The sequence below is a fragment of the Stomoxys calcitrans genome, chromosome 5 (assembly GCF_963082655.1).
Source record: "Stomoxys calcitrans chromosome 5, idStoCalc2.1, whole genome shotgun sequence".
NCBI classification, from domain to species: domain Eukaryota; kingdom Metazoa; phylum Arthropoda; class Insecta; order Diptera; family Muscidae; genus Stomoxys; species Stomoxys calcitrans.
In genome coordinates this window covers 14,187,252-14,208,005 of record NC_081556.1, presented here as the reverse complement: position 1 = coordinate 14,208,005, position 20,754 = coordinate 14,187,252, and the positions used below count along the sequence as shown (strand labels likewise).

Sequence of the window (20,754 nt, the reverse complement as noted above, 5' to 3'; positions counted from 1 at the left end):
GCTAAAAAATCGATTACACCACAACACTTTTTAGAACTTAGGCTGAAAAATAACCTTTCAACTACGAGAAAGTACTTGGAGTGTTTGCGAGAAAAATACTTTGACAAGTAATTATTTAAAAATACTTACCAATACACTTTCTTATGCTGTACATCCACACTCAAACTCAAGGGCCACATCATGGGTTTATCATCTTTAGATTCAATCAACATTTGTCGATGAGAGCCATCCAACCAAGCCTGATATATTGAAGCTTTTTTTGTATTAGAAGTCCAATGAGACCAAAACATGTAACCGCCAGTGGGATCCAAAGCCAAGCTCCTGAAAAAAAAAATATTTCTTTCATATCAAAGAGACCTCTTGAAAAGCTGCAATGCTAAGCCACTGAAAAAAGATACCCGCTTGCAAATACTCTGGGAAGATCTTGTCAGCCTCAAATACAGATATAGACCACCATCATTGGCATCAAATCGAAACCCACAATATAGACGCCGAGACAAACTCGCCATAAGTACGAAGAAAGCGCGCATCGCCCCAGAGCCTTGCGAGACAATTTTTTTCTCAACCAACACGCAGGAGATTAGAAAGTCAGTAATCGGAGGGGGGAAAGAGGGAGTATTGTTTTGATGATATTTGTCTTAAACTTCTGTCGGTCGTAAGTGGTGGGAAAGAAATTTGCCGGAAGTTGATTCCACATTCGTACTGCTCGAGCGAAAAACGAGTTTACCCGGTAATGAAGGGTTCGGTAATGGATCACAAACTGGTGTACGTTTCGGGATGATCTTGCGTCTCTAGCTAACATCGTTTACTCAGGGACAAGAAGCTTATCTCTGCGGAACAAATACCATGAAGACATGTGGGGCCTAAAAAAGGAAATCTCCTTTTGGTGGGCCTTGGTCAAGGCATTTTACCTGTCCAAGGTAGATTGATTAGACTAGGATCGGCGGAGAAAAAAGTCAAGCGGTAGAAGAAGACCCACCACATTCAAGTAAAGACAACAAAACATTAACAACCCCCAGGAAACCCATTTTTATTGAGTGACCAATTATCGTGGGTATCCAGTCCGAACTCCAAACGAACGCGATGGCAGCACACGCTCTGATTGATATAGTCAGCAAAGATAAGATCCATGTTGCTTTGATTTAGCAGTTATGAACGATTCAAAACAGAATTAAACCATGTCAACTACCAACTATTAGATCACTGAGGAAAGCGAGGCGTCTCAGGCCTTCTGTATATACCAATGGATCTAGGTTCAATGAGGGCACCGAGTCAGGAGTTTTAAATATCTTCCTGGGCATTAGTTAGTCATACAAACTTCTCAACGAATACAGCGTCTTTCAGAGGAAGGTCTTCACGATCTTGAAGTCTTAGGGGCAGGAATTGTATGCAGGATTGGTTGCCCAAACGGACTTTCATGAGATACGTGGTTAGTCAAGCGGCTCTGACGTTGGATCATATGAGGATCATCGGCAGCCCTTGCCGATGAAGGAATCCATTGGGCCAATCCGTCACATACAACCGTCTGCCATGGGATTGATGTCATGGGTAGAGTTCCATGCCATCTAATGGTGACGGAGAATAAAGCATGTGATGAGCTAATCATTTTGTAGGCTGATAGTTTGTAGGGTTAATATCCCACGACCCTGTTTTTCTTGAATAAGGACGGTACATATTTTAAAGTTGAGGAATTAGCACCTATCGTCGACTTACTGATGAAGGTCTTGAATGGTTATGTCCATTAATGAAACATGGACTTCTGCAGTGTTTGTCAGAGCAGGATTATTTAGAGACGGTAGAGCACTTTTGTTAAGGAGTTACAAGCATTTTAAGTTAGCAATAACCATGTCTGGACTAAATCAAGTCAACTACCAAATATTTCAAGCTCTTGGAGAGCTCGAGAAAGTTCTGAGCTGAAAGCAACCAACCTGGACCCTGTAAATATGGTGCAAGTAGGTTAGAGGGCATCGGTTTACGAGTCTTCATTGAGGTCCTAGTATTGGAGATTCCTAAAGGCTTTCGACGAGTGTAGTATCTTTCAGGCCCGGCCGACACGGGATAACTATGAGCACCACACAGGCTGGAACTTTGAGCTCCGACTTGTGTGGTGTCCATCGTTACCACGGGAAGCTTAGCTGAAAGCTACCGGGCGCGTCCACAGGTAGCGGATGTTGGAAAGCTCCGTTTTTAAGCGGAGTAGTTGCAAATGCGGCCGCGGGCAGTCAGCGATTTTCGAGAGGAGAGTCTCAGTGAGGAGTTAGGTGACACTGGATCTTAATTAAATACTGAGTGCAAATGATATTCGAGATGACAAGACGAGTAATTGGCGCCTTCAAATAACCAATGGCCAACATCAGCGTCTGTTACCAGGTTAGGGGCGGCTGGAGGCGAGCGTCGGATCTTGGAGCAAGCTGCTCGCCACAAAGAGGGATACATGTGCAATCCCACAAAACCCATGGGTTTGGTGCGCTGGGCCAGTAATCCGCCCACTGGAAAACTATGAGAACTACTATGATAAACAAAGGAATAGTAAAAACGGATCCCCCCAACGTTGACGACTAACTCAAACGAAAAAAGTACCATGATTTGCGGACCTGCACCTCTCTATACCCGCTGGCGGATGTATTGGAGAAGTATAATGCAGATATTACCGCCTTACAGGATGTGCGATGGACTGGCAATGGCGTCACTACAACGCCAAACGGTGACGAACTATAATATAGTTGCCATCATACGAGGCCTGAATTTGGCTGTGGATTTGTGGTTAGTCGGCGACTGAATCACGTTGTCCCCAGCTTTACTCCGGTGGATGAGAGGCTAGCCACAATCCGCCTAAAAGCCAAATTCTTCAACATCAGCCTTATTTTTAACCATGCCCCGACGGAAGACAAAGACGAGCAGACCAAGGATATTTTCTACGAGTGCCTAGAGAGAAAATATGATCGCTGCCCCGCCCTTGATATTAAAATCGTTCTGGGAGTTTTGAATGCGAAGATAGGAAAGGAAGACATATTTGGTCCAATAGTCGGAAAGATTATCCTCCATGAGATAACGTCCAATTCTGGGTTGAGACTGATAGATTTCGCCGCGGCAAAAACATGGTAGTTAGTGGCACCAGATTTCAACATAAAACTATTCACAAAGTCACATGGCTGTCACCCGATCAAAATCAAATTGATCACGTTGTAATAGATGGAAGGCATACATCCAGCGTGTAAGATGTACGATCGATCCGTGGAGCGAATATATATTCGGATCATTACCTTGTTGCAGCAAAGGATCGCACCCGTTAGAACATGGCCAGGTTGAAGTACGATCTGACACTGCACGGAAGCTGGACATTGAAAAGCTGCAAACACAACAAATGGCAGCGGCATACTCCACTCAACTGACCCAACTGCTTGATGAAAGCATTCTTTGTTCCGATGTTATAATGGCGCAGTGGCAAAATCGTTCCCCACTCCATGGAAAATGCCGCGAAATCCATACTTTGGTACCGGAAGCCTTCCCCAAGAAACCCATGGTACAACCAAGAGTGTCGAGATGCTACTGAAGCCAAGAATGCGGCATATAGAGCAACCCTGCAATCAGTAGCAACGCGCCAAATGAAGGAGAGGTATCGGGAGATAAGGAGAGAGGAGAAACGTCTATTCCGCAGAAAAAAAGAAAGTGGAAAGACGTGAGTGTGAGCGAATTGAAATGTACAGGAGTCAGAATGAAGTACGGAAATTTTACCAAAGAATTAAACATGAAACCGATGGCTTTGGTGCAGGCACATCCTCCTGCAGAGACAAAGAAGGAAATCTGGTAACTGACACAGATAACATGCTGAGGATATGGAAACATTTTACCCAACTGTTAGTGTCCGATGTTGGCGGCGAAGAGGATACCGCAGAACCAATCCCTGATGATGGTATAGAATGTTTACCTCCTAGTCAGAATGAGGTCCAAGTAGCAGTGACCCGACTGAAAAACAACAAGGCAGGAGAAGCCGACGGGTTACCAGCTGAACTATTTATGACCGGAGGCGACACGCTGATAAGGCTTATGCATCAGCTTATCTGCGCAATCTGGCTAGAAGAACGCATACCCGATAATTGGAACCTCAGCATACTATGTTCCGCACACAAGTATGGAGACATATCATCTTCGAGTTGCGGGAAAGGTTCTTCGGCTTTGCTGGGTTCCGTGTCATAAACGGTCGGTGGGAAATGAGGCCACAGACGAGCTAATCAGCAATGGATTGTTGATAAATAACAGAGTGAGCAAGGCGGTCGCTTACAAGCCTGTGTAGCATTGTGAACGGTGGAAAGAATATCGAGAATTTTATGGGGAAATCCTCAGGGAAGTAAAAAGGAGGTCCATGTCCATGTTCGCCTATGACGCTTAACTCGTCATAGGCGCATGGCACAAACGGTCGGTGGAAAATGAGGCCACTGACGAGCTAATCAGCAATGGATCGTTGATTAATAACAGAGTGAGCAAGGCGGTTGCATACAAGCCTGTGGAGCATTGTGAACGGTGAAAAGAATATCGAGAATCTTATGGGGAAGTAAAAAGGAGGTCCATGTCCATGTTAGGAGGTCCACGCGTTAGGCATTCAAGCCCCGGCGTTTGAACCCAAGCTGGCTACATTTGTGAGGTTCCCTGCCTGTCGCTATCTGGTGTTGCAATGCGACATGCCGTTCAGTTCCGGCATAAAAAGGAGGCCCCTTATCATTGAGCTTAAACTTTAAACGGAATGCATTCATTGATATGAGAGCTTATCCCCTGTTCTTTAATGGAATGGTTATGGGAAATTTAGTTTTAAGAAGGAGATCCGTATGGCCAGTACCATAATGAGGCACATAGGACTCAAGAGACAGCGTGTTTAGTGAATGCGAAGAAGATAAAGAGAATTTCGAGTATTTGGACTTAGATATGATACCAGAGTTGAAGTTACTCAGGGGCGACGAATGGATGACGATTAGGAATTAGATGAGGATCACGGAGTTTATGGTAAAGACAGTTTGAGAAAAAAGGTTTTATTATTTAAAGCGCAAAAAATCTTTAAAGGATTTGAAAATATATACTCGACACGTAGTAAGGGAGTTACAAGCATTTTAAGTTTGCTATGAATATGGAGTTCCATCAAAAGTTTTAGTTTTTAGGAGTTATTTATGAATACTAGAGGAGAAACAAGCATTTAAGTATGGGATAAAAACATTGGATTGTTGGAGGGACTTTCATAAAAAAATTTGCGAATTGGCAACTTTACGGTGACATATCTTTCTTAAGACAATGAGGAATTTCCTTCGTACATATGGTTATAATACTTACATTGCCTCATTCCGCATAGGCAGCGACACAATCTTAGACATGTTCACTACCGGAGCCACATAGATATATTCCACACCACCCCAATACATGTTGCCAGTTAACCAGTCATAGGCTAGTACCGAAATACCTTCGGTACCATTTGCCAATAAGTTGCGTTCCAAGCCATCGATGGATTTGCTGTACATACTGTAGCCATGCCTAAAAACGAGAACAATTCGATAATAAATCCGGTCAAGAAGATCAAAAGGAAAGCAAGAATTTCAAAACGGAAAATGTCATTGATGGAAATCGCATAACCTACTTTTGCTGTTGCACATAGTAAACCAGCTTTCGATGGACATTTATGTCCACTGGCATAATCCATGTGACATTGTAGATGGGCACCATGGCTGCGGCCAGTCGCTCCTGTGGATTTAGTGGAATGCCCTCAATGCTGGCCAAACGTTGTCGAGCCAGTATTAGGAATTTATCGTGTCGCACAAGTTCACATTCTGTGGTGTTGCGTAATTTATAGCCATGTGAGCACATGCAAGAGGCTTGTGCGAAACCGTTCGTCCACATAGGTACACAGATTTGATTGCACATGCCGTTGTTAACACGACAGGGGTGGGCCACTGAAAAAAACGAGAGCAATGATAGTAACAGGTTAAAGAGATTAGAAAGTGAAAAGAGTGATCCTGGGGAAAATTTAATTTTTAAATTTGAAAAAAAAGAAATACTCACCCTCTGGTTGTTTCTGGCGATGAAATATTCGAAAATCATATGGTCTTTTAACATCGTTCGCTATCTGTTTGACTTTCAGCGAGAATTTATCCATGCCAACAATCATGGCATCGCTCCACAATGCCAAATAGATGTTGTTTTCAAAGACCTCAACAGAGTGTAAAGCCTTTAAAGGCAAACGAGTCTAAAAATAAGCGAAAAAAAAAACAATTTAAAAAATGGTCTGTACACATAAATTTGAGAGAGGTAGCAATGGAGCAAGGTATTATTTTCCTTTTTTTAATAATGACCCAAATTTAATGCTTGCTTGCCTTAATCATTGAATATTGTCCTTTCCTCCTTAACTCCCTTTTCATGTTTGCATTCTGTACAGCTCAATATTTTACAATAATAAAAATCACTTTTAGTTGTACAGCCTTAATTAAAATTTATACCACTTCCTTCAGCTTCATGTTCTTGGCTATGGCTTAAATGAATGGCTAAAATCCGCCACATACTCTGATTTATTTTGTAGGCAAGAGGCGCTGGTGCGGGCGAGGGAACGTGACAAGTCAGTCATTTGGGTATTTCATCATACAGGCAGCCAGTCGACCAACCAAGCGACATACACTGACATTCCTTACATCAAGGTACCAGTCAGTCAAACCAGAAAAATGTGCATTAAATTTACCTCAAACCAAGGATTTTATTGGAAACTTAACATTTTCATCATGACCAACACACTAGAGCAGCGCAACCACCAAAGCCACAACTCAGTAGCCATTAACGAAGTACGAGACTGCAGCTATGGGCTTATCATGCACTCAGGCTCCCCATTTCATTGCAACATCCTACATTTTGATTGGATTGATTTGCTTAAATGAGACCCTACATGCTACCAGCCCCCATTTACTAACCAAAAAAACACACAAGCAGATATACTTACATCAGAGGATTTTTTTCTGGCCCAACGATTGCGTCCATCGTAATCGACTCGCTCTATGAAATCCTTGTAGATATCCAGCCAATAGACATGTTCGTTGGCCAAGTCGAGCGTCACCCCGCTGGGATAGTAAATCTGTGTGGTCACTAGCAGTGTACGATTCGTGCCATCCAAACTGGCACGTGACAGACTTGGACTCCATTCGGTGAAGAAAATGAAACTGCACCATCATCATGGTTCCCGGGAATTGCAAAGGATGTTGATAGCAATGCGTCAAACGAACAGCAGCAGGATATAGCGCAAAAAAAAACAACAACATTGAGAGAAAAAGAAAGGAACAAGAATTACAAATTAAAATTATCTTGATAAATAATTTACTGGCCAAGCGTGAAAGAATATTTAAATGAAATGAAAGAGAAAAAAAAAACATTCACTAAAGGCGAAATGTGTAGGAAAAACAGGAATTTGGGAAAGAAAATGTTAATTTTCAAGGGAAATGTAATCACAAATTTAGAGTTCTTTTGGAAAATTTTAATTTTTTTACGAAATTTTATTTAAATTACGGTTTTATAGGGAATTTTGTCAAAATTTAGTTTTAAAAGGAAATTTTGTTAAAATTAAGTTATATGGCCCTACAAATTTTATATAAATTTCGTGTTTTTAGGGTACCATAAGGTGGCATACAAAATTTCGCTTAAATCGGTGACTCCAATCTCCGAGATCTGGGGTTTTTGAAAATTTGGGTAAGGGGGGTCCGATATGAAAAAATTTAGTACCCTATTTTCACCGGGGGCTCAAACTCTGAATATTTTGTAAAAAATTGATTTATCCAATCCTAAAATTATGCTGTGTTTTTTTACATTTTAACCCTAAACATATGCTTTAAATAAAAGAACATTCTTTTTTAGCTTACCCTTTCGTGGGATCCAATACCATTGATGAAGGATTCTGCACATCTCTCAATATAATGCTACAAAACTCCATTGTATTGGTGCACATAAATATTAATCCAGGCTCATTACTCAAAAAATACCAATTGCCAGTTATCCAATCCAGACGTAAATTATCGATTGCTGGAAAAGAGAAACAGCACAGAACAGAACACAATACAATGGCAGAATTATAACGAGTGAAAAAGCTGAGGATGATGAATTGAATTGGACATGAATACACAAAAAGGACAAGGGAAAAAATGACAGTTTGTGCCACTGCACGTAGCACAGAGGAAAATACAAAGTTTACAGTTCACTACGCTTATACTGCAAAGTCTAAAGGTCCCATCGTTGATGGCAACGAATTAACAAACAAAACTACATAGCAGTAAGAAGAGCATAGAGAAAAATTTGCATAACAACTGTATGGACCACTAAACAAATGAATTTGCTATTGCTGCTCTGATTTTGGGCTACTTACAATGCGTACTGGTAATTAATTCCGGCAATGGCATCGACCATGACACATTCATATCATCTATGCGATAACATTTCATATCCAACGTTGTCCATGGTCCTGAAAACATGGCACACAATGTTCGATTACGATGCCAAATTTCAATGGCTGATATTTCGCCATGATTGAATTGAGCCAAAATCGAACCATTATTTGGATTAATGCGACGAACATCCGTTTGTGTGATGAAAACCAATGAAGCTGGTTCATCTTTGGGAACTGTGGGGAAAAAAAAGAGAAGAAATTAAATTAATTTTAAATGTTACAATGCTAATGGGATTTTGAGTGCATTTTGTCTATTTGTTTCTAAATAAATAAGGAATTGAGCTGGAAACTATGTATTTGTATTCAATAGACTTTGACTCCTTAAGGTATGCTATAGTTTTTGTTCATAGCATAGCAAAAAATTTTAAAACTTAATTTTTAAAGAAAATTTGATGGAAAATTTGGTCAAAATTTAATTTCTGGGGAAACATTTTTCCAAATTTTATTTTGTGGGAAATTTTGTCAATATTTTATGGGAAATTTTGTCAAAACTTCCTTTTTATGGGAAATTTCTTTTCTAAGGAAATTTTTTAAAAATAAAAAAAATAAAATATTTGTATAGGAAATTTTGTCAACCTTAACGGAAACTTTATAAGAAAGAAATTATTTTAAAAATTTCTTCTGTAATTTTGTCAAAATTTCACTTCAATAGGAAATTTTGACAAAATTTCATATCAATTCGATATGTTGTTAAATTTCACATATATCAAAAAAATTTTTTTTAGGAGAAATTTTGTTAAAATTTATTTGTTATGGGAAAATTTCTCAAAATTTCATTTTTATGGGAAATTTTCCCAAAATTTTCTGTTTTATGGAAAGTTTTCTAGCGAGACCGGACTCAGCGGGTGGTTGCCGGGCCGCTAAGGTACTCTGGCCTGTAATCGACCAGAGAAGGACGAAGGAGTTACTGGCGTTCGATAAGAGGTCGGACACTGTCCCATAGGCCGCATAACGTCGTGCATGAGAATGCCGCACAATGAATTCTGCAGAAGTTTTCTTGGTAATGATAAGGATGAGACAAACGAGCACTTGCTCTGTTCATGTCAGGGTCTGTAGGGACACAGGCTCTTCTTAATGGGGAGGCGTTATTTGAGCGATCTGGGTAATCTTGCAAACGTAACTCTGGGAGGTCCCCTGAGATTTGTGGATGGGACGGGATGGTTCCGAGGAAGGGTGCGATAAAATTCGGTATATACGTGATTGCATGAGGGATTGGCGTTTCAGCCGAAGCTCTGGTTCTCTATTCTTGCCGATTTTTTTATTCGTGTTTAACCTCTGGAGGTCACACATCATCTTTTTTCTAGGGTTACACAATGGGTCAAATGGCGCCCGAGTGAATTCACCTATGGTGGGCAACGTCTATTTTTATAGGATATTTAATTTCTATAGGAAGATTTTTAAAAATTTTTTCATTTCCTAGGAAATTTTGTCAAAATTTCATTTCTATAGCATATGCTGTCAAAATTTCTATAGAAAATTTGTCAAATTGCACTTCTATACGAATTTTTAAGTTCCTACCGTTGAACCATCCTGATCGCCTTAAAAAGTCCAATTACATATGAATGTTCACATCCGCTAAATCAGACAGGTTCTCAACCAGAACAGGTGATTTAAAATTCACTGTTCAGCCATATCGTTGAGAGATCTACGACAGTCGAGGGTGATTTTTGTGTTCGGAAATACGTTCTTCAGGGATTTAATGAATGCCTGGCTGTCTGAGAAGATATTAATGGCAATGGTCGTAATGACATTATATCTTAGCCATTCCATCATTTCCTTAATTGAAGGATCTCCGCTTGATATACTCTGTAGTGGTCGGGTTACCTTTTCGATATGACCAGTTTTAGATATTCAGAGTACACCTCAAAGTCCACCTGGTCGTTTAGTTTGGAATCGTTCGTATAGAAGTCTATGTAACTTCTGTTACCAGGGATATCGTAGTTCCAATCGGTTCTATCAGGAATAGTGGTAGAGTACTTTTATCAAAAAGCGGCTCAGGTAGGGTGTAATCCACACTGCGTGGAACATCGGACATTGTATCAGGGATAGCACAGTGTCCGTAGTCGCCACATGGCCAATGAGAAAACTCCCTTAACTTCACGGCAGTGGTCGCAGCAATTTGTCTAGCCACAATATCCAGAAGTATAAGATGTAGCTTGAAATTCAGTGCAACAGATGGTGTCGTCCTCATTGCTGCTGTGATGCACAAAGGATGACTTGATCCTTTGGATCCGGTTAAGTATTGAGCAGTAGGTGGACTTTTAAAGCGTCGTCCACCAGACCACAACACCATATAGCATTATAGGTCTGACAACTGACAACAAGAATTTCCTTTCTTGCCTTTTCCAAAACGATGGATTTTGAAGTTCAATTTCCTGTCCAGCAAAAGACCCAGGTATTCAGAGCTTTCTGTAAATGAAACATTCTTTCCTCCCAAGGAGACAGATTCCACTGTAGCCAACTCGTATCTCCTGCTGAAATTAACTACCTCTGTCTTGCACGGATTTATACCTAGACCACTTTCGGGAGCCCACTTCACTGTAGAGCTTTCCTTAGTATATCTCTTAGAGTGCTGGGAAACTTCCCCTTAAGGTAAATTTAAAGGAAAATTTTGTCAAAAATTCCATTTAAAAGAGAATTTTGTCAAATATTCCATTTAATGGGAAATTTTGTCACAATTTCCTTTTAAGGGGAAATTTTGCCAAAATTTCCTTTTTATGCGAAACATTGGCGAAATTTTATTAAGACTACCATGTCTATGGAAAAACTTTTGTAAAATTTCCATTTCCATAAAATTTTGCTATACATTCCCTGTATATATATATTGGGTTGCCCAAAAAGTAATTGCGGATTTTTCATATAGTCGGCGTTGGCAAATTTTTTCACAGCTTATGACTCTGTAATTGCATTCTTTCTTCTGTCAGTTATCAGCTTGCTTTAGAAAAAAAGTGTAAAAAAGTATATTTGATTAAAGTTCATTCTAAGTTTTATTAAAAATGCATTTACTTTCTTTTAAAAAATCCGCAATTACTTTTTGGGCAACCCAATATATACTTGACTCCCATTTAGCATAGAACCCCCAGGCAATAATTTTGACAATGACAACGACGGAAAAAGCACATAAATGCATAACGGAACTTACCATTAATGGCATAACAGCGATTCCTTTGTTTCGCATATCCCGCTGAACACGAGCACTCGTAGGAGCCAGGCGTATTATGACACTGCTGATCACATGTACCCTCAATGGAGCATTCATCGAAGTCCGTGCATTGCGTAACATTGACTGGCACCTGTCCTGGTGCACAGTAACATGTTGGTCCCTGGGGTGTTAGCTTGCAGTTGAATGAACAATTTAACGTGGCGCATTCGGCATCTTGTTTATCTGTGGGGATTAAGGCATAAGGCAAAAAACGAACAGGATTAATGGTCGAGTAAAGTGAGTATTTTTGTTGGGTATTATAGTTCAATGAAAAATAAAAAAAAAATAATCAGTGAAGACATGTGTAAAAGCAAACAGCAATTAAAGTTATGAATTCTGTCAGACAGTGGCTACAGAGAGGGTAAATGGGGTTTGGGAAATTTTAACGATTTCAGGTCAAACACAACACAAAAATATTTCTTGTGGTTCTTTTATTTCATGATTCCATTTCATTGAAATTTTATTTTTAGTAAAAAAAGTAAAATCTTCTTTTGGAAAAACTTCATTGTAATATAAAAAGAAAATATTAATATAAAAAAAAAACGGGTTCTACTTTGCTACTTTCTTATTTTCCACTTTGATTTTCACCTTTCTTTCATAGGCATACCATACTCTGTTAAAAGTGCAATTGTTTGACCATAGCCTTTCCCCTTGAAACACTGTGGCTGAAGATATCCCAATAAAACGCCATATCTAGCATTTGACGAAGCACCTTTATGCAAATTACACTTTCCTCCATTACTTCAGTTCATCAATGAAGAACAATTTTTACAGCTTTCTTTAAAGCCGACAGTGTGACTTTTTCGCACAAACACATTTCACATACAAAATGAAATCGGCATTTTGTGGAAGTACTGCCCTAGGCTACGACATAAAAAATATTGCATTTCCCTTCAACAAACAAAAAAAAAAAAAAACGCCCCAAACATGCCGAAGGATACACATGCATTCACACATAAAGGAGTGATGTTTTACATACCACATTTAACTTCATCGTTATCACAATCCCAATGGCCATCACAGAATTTGGATATGTCCAGACAAATGCCATTGTTGCATTCTCTTTGATATGAACGGCACTTTAAAGCATCCGAACGGCCTGAAATGAAAAATACAAATAATCAACGAAAAAGATTGATGCCAGGCAGGAATGGTACAAACAAGGATATATGGTGCAAAAAACAAAAAGGGAATTTAATAACTTACAATTTATTTCATCGGATGCATCCAGGGTGCCACAATCGAATTCGCCATCACATACCCAATTATTGGGTATACATTTGTGGCTGTTGGCACATTGGAATTGACCATCATTGCATTTGGAGGCATTGGCTGTAAGGAAAACAAAACCAAAACGAACATGTGATTACTTTCAAAGGTTTCATGATACTATATTATAAAGAATCCAAACCCCTTGGCATATGATGCTTTAATGCTCAGTTTAGCTAAATAGCTTATATCCTTAATCTGTAATTAGCTAATTGACTTTTAATTGGCTGTGCATGGATGTATGAATGTGTTTTGTATAAACAACCCCCTATGGCAAGAGTTTTGGGACACACACTTGTGGTATACTCTTGCATCCATTTTAACAACTTCCCATTTTATTCATTCGGGCAGAAGTTGCCCTACCTACAACTACCGCAAGGGGAAACGGAAATTAAAGCAGCAGCAGCAGCAAACAAAACCCTCAGCAAAAGATAGAGAACAGCTACAAAACGAAGCAAAAAACAAAAAAAAAAAAAATCAAAAAAAAGGAACTCCTCCCAATTTGCAAATGACTTTAAATTTGTTTTGTGTTTATGCATGCAAACTAGCCATTCTGCTTAGCAGAAAAGGATACAATGGGATGGTTAAGCTACTTTCAAGACATTAGGATGGCAACAAAAACAATCTTAAAGGAAAAAAGTTTTAAACAATTTTTCTGAAGAGCGAAATCATAAAAAAAAATTTTCCTAATTATTAATAAAATGTGTTCCTTATTTCAATGAAATTTCACTAATTTTTAATTAGCATATTCCTGTTATCAATGCAAATTTTCCTTAATTTCAATGAATATTTTCTTAATTTTTAGGTTTATTTCAAGGAAATTTTTCGATGATGTCCATGAAAATGTTTACTAATTCCATAGAAATTATTACTAACTTTAATAAAATTTCTACTTAAAAAAATCCTTTAATTTTTTTTCCAAGAAATTTACTGCAAAAAAAATAAAATAATTCTTCAAAGTATCGTTGAAATTTCCTAAGTTTCAAAAACTTTTTTTCTAATTCCAATGAAATTGGTAAAAAATTTTCTCTACAGAGAAAATTTCTAAAAATATTATCTAAAGACAAGATTTTTATGACATTTTTTGCCTAGACAAATTTAACAAATTCAAAAACAAAAAGTCAATTTTTTTTAAGGAAAGATTTTGTTTTTTTTTTGGAGACAGAAAAATATCCATAAGACTTCCCAAAAAGGAAAAAAGTCAAAATTTTTCCTCTAAGGTAAAGATTTTGCAATTTTTGTTTTTGAGACATAAAAAAAATTTAATTTCGATGATATTTTTTCTAATTTTTAGTAAATATGTTCCTATTTCAAAGAAATGTTTCCAATTTTTAATGAATGTGTTTTTTATATCAATGAAAAATTTCCTTAATTCCAATGAATAATTTCCTAATTTTCAATGAAATTTTTAATAAATACAATGTTTTTTTGCTTATTTCAAAAGGTTCATGAAAGTGTTTACTAATTTTTTCTTAAGACAAAAATTCCGTTAAATTTATTCTGAAGACTAAATATTTAAAAAAATTTACAGCAAAGACAATATTTCTATTAATTTTAATGAAATTTTTTTAAAAAAAAAAGAAATCGTTAAATTTTTTCCAAAGACAAATTTCCTAAGAAATTTTCCCCAAAGACAAAATTTCTACAAATATTCTCTAAAGAAAAAATTTCTAAGAATTTTTTTCTATAGACAAGCTATTTTCTTTTTTTTCCTATTTTTAAAGAAATTTTTGCTAAGACAAAATAAAAAAAAAATCTCAAAAAACTCTCCTTAATTCCTTGAAAAATTTCCAAATTTTCTTTTTTTAATGAAATTTTTTCTTACTTCAATGAAATTTTCTTAATTTCTGTGAAAAGTATTATAATTACATAAAAACACATGCATTGAGAAAAAGTACAGCTAATAGACGGGTGGTCGAGCGTGGTTAATTTTTTTTTTGTGTCATAGAGGTGTTTTCGCAATAAATTCAGATGAAGTTCAACATACCAATGTACGGCCCTTAAAACCTTCACACCTAATATGACTGATGAGTAATTCTAAACCAAATAACGAAACGCGTCCCATAGTGGTTGGCTTTCCTTTTCCACTTTCAAAGAAAATTTTCGATCATTGAGCTCGTCTCGATAGAGAAACAAGCAACAATTTTGTTAACGAAATATTTTTCGAAGCATCGTTGAAATTTTTTTTAATTTTCCAGAACTTTTTCCAGAATTCCATGAACATTTTTAACAATTTCAATGAAATTTTCACTAAAACAAAATAACAATGAATCTCAAAGAAATTGTTCTTAATTACCTGGAAATTTTCCTAATTTTCAATACATTTTTTCCTTACTTCAATGAAATTGTGCTAATTTCAATTAAAAATTATCTTAAATTTCAATGAAATCTTTGCTAAAAATCAAACTCAGTCCTTTTTGGTTCTAAAGGATGATTTAAAGAATTTTTTTTTGGTATCCTTTAGTTTTGGTTAATTTTTTAAGATTTTTTTCCAAAATTCCTTGAACATTTTTCCTAATTTTAAAGAAATTTTAGCAAGACAAAATTATTGGGTTGCCCAAAAAGTAATTGCGGATTTTTTAAAAGAAAGTAAATGTATTTTCAATAAAACTTAGAATGAACTTTAATCAAATATACCTTTTTTACACTGATAACTGACAGAAGAAAGAAAGCAATTACAGAGTCACAAGCTGTGAAAAAATTTGTCAACGCCGACTATATGAAAAATCCGCAATTACTTTTTGGGCAACCCAATACAATGAATTTTAAAGAAAGTTTTCTTAATTTTCTTGTTAAAATATATTTTTTTTTAATAAATATTGTCCTAAATATAGTTTTTGAAAGATTTTTTCTTTGTTTTAATGAAAATGTCCTAATTTCAATGAATAGCTTCCTAATTGTCACTGCAAACTAAGATAAAGATGTGTGTTAAAAAAAATATAAGAAATTTTCTCTAAAGACAAAATGTTTGTTTGTTTCCAAGGTATAATTTTAAGCACATTTTTCGGAATATCGTTGGCAACTTTTGCTTAATGTTCAAAAATTTGTTCTAATGGCAATGAAATTTTTTTACTAATTTCAATGAAAGTTTTCTTAATTTCCTGGAAATTTTCATAATTTTCAATACATTTTTTCCTTACTTCAATGAAATTTTACTAATTTCAATAAAAAATTATCTTAAATTTCAATGAAATCTTTGCTAAAAATCAAACTCAGTCCTTTTTGGTTCTAAAGGATGATTTTAAGAATTTTTTTTTCGTATCCTTTAATTTTTCAAGAATTTTTTTCCAAAAAAAATTTTAAAAAAATTTCCTTTAAGACAAAATATTAAAAAAAAAATTTCTGACAACAAAATTTCAAGAAGTGTTTTAAGAAATATTTTTAAAAAAAAATTTTCTAAGAAATTTTTCTTAAATTTCAATATCAGTTTCTGGAGACGAAATTTTACTTTAACTTTTCCTATACAAAATTTTTGTTATGTTGCTAGTGAAAATAAAATTTCGATGATTTTTTTTCTAAATTTTAATGCATTGCGTTCTAATATTTATGAAAATTTTTGTAGTTTCAATAAAAATTTTTCTAATTTCAATGAAAATTTTTCTATATTTAAGTAAACACAAAATTTTAAAGAAATTTCTTATTGTAAAGAGAAAAAGTTTGAAACTGATTTTTTGCAATTGCAGTAAAATTTTATCATAATTTCACCTTTTTTTTCTAAATTTGGATAAAAGTTTTTTGGCTGTTAAGGCAAAGATAATTATGTCCCACGCCACCACCACTGTGGTACAGGGTATTGTAACTTTGTACATTTGTTAACTATACAAAGAGGGAAAAGAGAGAGACCCATTGATAAGAATACCGATCGGTTTAGAATCACTTTCTGATTTGATTCAGCTATGTCCGTCTGTCTGTCTTTGATCAAGGTACAGTTCGTAATTGTTGACCGATTGCCGTAAAATTTTGCACAAGCTATTTTTTGGTTCAAGGACGCTTGCTATTCATTTTGAACAAAATCGGATCAGATTTAGATACAGATATAGCTCCCATAGCCTCTTAAGGCTGTAGAAGACATAATTTTGGTGCGATCTTTACAAAATTTTGCATGAGACGTTTTGTTTGACGTCCCAATACTTGTGCAAATTTATATCAAAATCGATCCAGATTTAGATATAGCTCCCCTATATATCTTTTAGCCGATACACGCTTTTAACACTACTGTAGCTACAATTTAGGTGCTACCGTCAGAAAATCTTGAAGCTATAGACAGAACTTCCAAAAGATGAACAGAAACATTTGTGTACCTTGGAATTCATTGTAGTTGCTCGGAAAAAATGATCCCTACAAGACACAAATACATGTATTGGAAAAAGAACAGCTAGCAGACAGAGTGTCGAGCTTGGTTATTGTCGTACTTATATCATAAAAGCTTTTTCGCAATGAATTCGATATAAGTACGACCTGCCAACTTACGGCCCTTGAAGTCTTGACATTTAAAAACAGCCGAAGAGACATCGGTAACCAAGATTTGAAATGCGTAATTTTAATGGTTGTTGTTGTGGTATTTTCTGGCTATACTTTTTCATTGCCAAAAAAATCTTCCATCATTAAGCTCGTCTCGAAAGAGAAATAACATTTTCTCTAAGATAACATAAAATTTTCTTTAAAGACAAAATTTTTTATAAAGACAAATTTTTCAATACAATTACTTCTCAAAAAACACAACATGAATTTTTTTAAAAACAATTTCCATTACATTTTTCTGAGAAAATTTCCCTAAAGACAAAATATCTATGACATTTTCTCTTGAGATAAAATTTCTAAGAAATTTTCTCATTACACCCCACTATCGTTTGCTTATGTATGCAGATTGTAAAGAAACCTAACTCGGTTGCATGTATTCATGCTGGCATAAGCGCATTAGGGAGCTATCATTGTATAATCGTATACTTGGGGTAAGTTTTCACCAAAGGAAACCCAAGTAAACGTCTGACCGAACGGCCAAGCGACCACCAAGGAGGAAACAATATGAGACAAATGCAAAACACCAAACAACAAGGGTCTGGGGGTCGGCTGATTTAAAATTCAAATTAATTTCGTAGAAGAAGAAACGCATACACACAAATGCAGAATAGAGGCAAACTTATATAAGGTGATTGCTAGATATTTATACTCTGTTAAAGTAAGTGGTGAGAATACCAAGAGCCTGTTAAGGACAAACTTTTGATTATTTAAAATATCTGTAATAGAGATTCACATAGAAATATACAATACCATAAATTTCAAATCGCAGGGATTTATCTTGGAACTTATTTGAATCAATATGACAACATGTCCTTTTGATGTGTTTTGAGGATGAGGTTTAGACTCTTTGATAGGGTAGTGAGAATTTAAAACATAATTTTACGAAAATTTTAAATAAAACAACAATTGGTGAAGGTAGGGCACTGCCCGATTTACTTTACTTGTTATTTTCAAATTACCGCGGTAAAATCCCGATAAAAGTGACCACAATCAAATTGAGATTATATGACATGCGATTACGCTAAGGCCATTTTAATAATGGAAAACAAGAACAGTGACTTAAAATCGGGCCAAACCTTATTTAAAAGGAGGTCCTTTATCATTGAGCTTAAAATTGAATCTGACAGCACTCATTGATATGTGAGAAGTTTTCCCCCGTTCCTTAATGGCATGTTCATGGGGAAATTTGCAGTTTACCCACCGCAATAGTATGTAAAATTTTTCATTTGGTTTCTTACTCCTTGAAATATCAAACTGAGACATAAAAAATAGAAGCATTCTTGATGATCTTGTGATTATAAGCCTGTCCGTTTCATGTCCCACCGCCTATTTTCCTGTCCGTCCTTCCGTCAAAATCACCATAACGAATAAGACAAGCGAAGGCAATTAGTCTGTATCGGCCTCGCTACCAGCCTGCATTGTCACAAACTGGAGGAGTCCCGGGAAATTGCGCAAAAACATCGGAGTATACTGATGACAGTCCATTGACTATCCCACTCCAATTATTCCTAGGTATTCAGCCGTGTTCTTCTCCCTTGTCAACAGCCGCCATCACCAAACTGTCCCTAGCGACATAAGTAAAGCTTCTTGGACCCATCTTACTATTTTTCGCCCTAGTTATTTTAGGCATGGGATACCCTCCAGGTGACCGTAGCCTTTTGCCTGACTGCGGGGCAGTTTCCGAGTCTAGACGTGTAGTCTTTGGGGTAGCCTGTGTAGCAAATTCCCGAACCCATTTTGGGGAGTCTCTCTCCCTAACAGTGAAAATCATTCGCACCAAGCCTCTCAATAAAACTGAGCGCAATGCGTCTTTTATTATTCCAACCTCTTATGGAGTGTGTTGGTTAGCCGGGTAAGGCCGATAGGTTCGGCATTGTCCTTAAGACTGGAAACAGGTGTCTTCGTCAAAAACCTCAGCTGATTAGTCATCTGTCGGTTAGTTGATCCTGGAGCAGCCTCTCCACTAGTCGAGTCCTCAGTAGCAGACAACATGCTACGGCCTGATTCCACCACCACAGGTGTAGGATCTTTGGTGTCTATTCTAAGCCTACTCTCAGGCTCTGGATCTACCGCTCCATTGGAAACAGACGCAGATCATCAACCGCCTAGTCTCACTAACAGTGAGAATCTTAGGAACATTCGCACCAAGCCTCTCAATAAACCCAGAGCGCGATGCGTCTTCTAATTTTCCAACCTCTTAAGGAGCGTGTTGGTTTGCCGGGGAAGGCCGATGGCCTAGGCAAATTATAGGCATACGAAGATAGAATAGGTTCGGCATTGTCCATAAGACTGGAACCAGGTGTCTTCGTCAAAAACCTCAGCTGATCAGTCATCTGTAGGAAAGTGGATTCTGGATCCACCAGTCGAGTCCTCAGTAGCAGACAACATGCTACGGCCTGATACCACCACCGCAGCTGTTGGGTATTTGGAGTCCATTCTAAGTCTACTCCCGGATCTACCGCTCCTGGTCCTACCGCTCCTGGATCTACCGCTCCTGGATCCATCGCTCCTGGATCTGCCGCTCCTGGATCTACCGCTCCTGGATCTACCGCTCCTGGATCTACCGCTTCTGGATCTACCGCTCCTGGATCTACCGCTCCTGGATCTATCGCTCCTGGATCTATCGCTCCTGGATCTACCGCTCCTAGATCTACCGTTCCTGGATCTACCGCTCCTGGATCTACCGCTTCTGGATCTACCGCTCCTAGATCTACCGCTCCTGGATCTACCACTCCTGGATCTGCCTCTCCTTGATCTACCGCTCCTGGATCTACCGCTCCTGGATCTACCGCTCCTGGATCTACCGCTCCTGGATCTACCGCTCCTGGATCTACCGCTCCTGGATCTACCGCTCCTGGATCTTCCGCTCCCGGATCTACCGCTCCTGGATCTACCGCTCCTGGATCTACCGCTCCTGGATCTACCGCTCCTGGATCTACCGCTCCTGGATCTACCGCTCCTGGATCTACCGCTCCTGGATCTACCGCTCCTGGATCAACCGCTCCTGGATCTACCGCTCCTGGATCTACCGCTCCTGGATCTACCGCTCCTGGATCTACCGCTCCTGGATCTACCGCTCCTGGATCTACCGCTCCTGGATCTACCGCTCCTGGATCTACCGCTCCTGGATCTACCGCTCCTGGATCTACCGCTCCTGGATCTACCGCTCCTGGATCTACCGCTCCTGGATCTACCGCTCCTGGATCTACCGCTCCTGGATCTACCGCTCCTGGATCTACCGCTCCTGGATCTACCGCTCCTAGATCTATCGCTCCATTCGAAACGGACGCAGATCATCAACCAC

General features: G+C 37.8%; 1 protein-coding gene across 1 annotated transcript in view; it reads right to left on the bottom strand.

Annotated features, from left to right (window-relative positions):
* The window catches only part of LOC106080709 (low-density lipoprotein receptor-related protein 1B), a 458,037-nt gene that overhangs the window by 31,480 nt on the left and 405,803 nt on the right, over positions 1–20,754 (bottom strand). Inside the window, exons 3-12 of the mRNA XM_059369534.1 lie at positions 12,867–12,992; positions 12,640–12,759; positions 11,601–11,843; positions 8,378–8,632; positions 7,878–8,037; positions 6,968–7,184; positions 6,043–6,226; positions 5,621–5,933; positions 5,320–5,517; positions 130–321 (exon numbers count right to left, since the gene is read on the bottom strand). Of these exons, the coding sequence (XP_059225517.1) occupies positions 130–321; positions 5,320–5,517; positions 5,621–5,933; positions 6,043–6,226; positions 6,968–7,184; positions 7,878–8,037; positions 8,378–8,632; positions 11,601–11,843; positions 12,640–12,759; positions 12,867–12,992 (2,008 nt within the window). The remainder of the gene's footprint in view (positions 1–129; positions 322–5,319; positions 5,518–5,620; positions 5,934–6,042; positions 6,227–6,967; positions 7,185–7,877; positions 8,038–8,377; positions 8,633–11,600; positions 11,844–12,639; positions 12,760–12,866; positions 12,993–20,754) is intronic.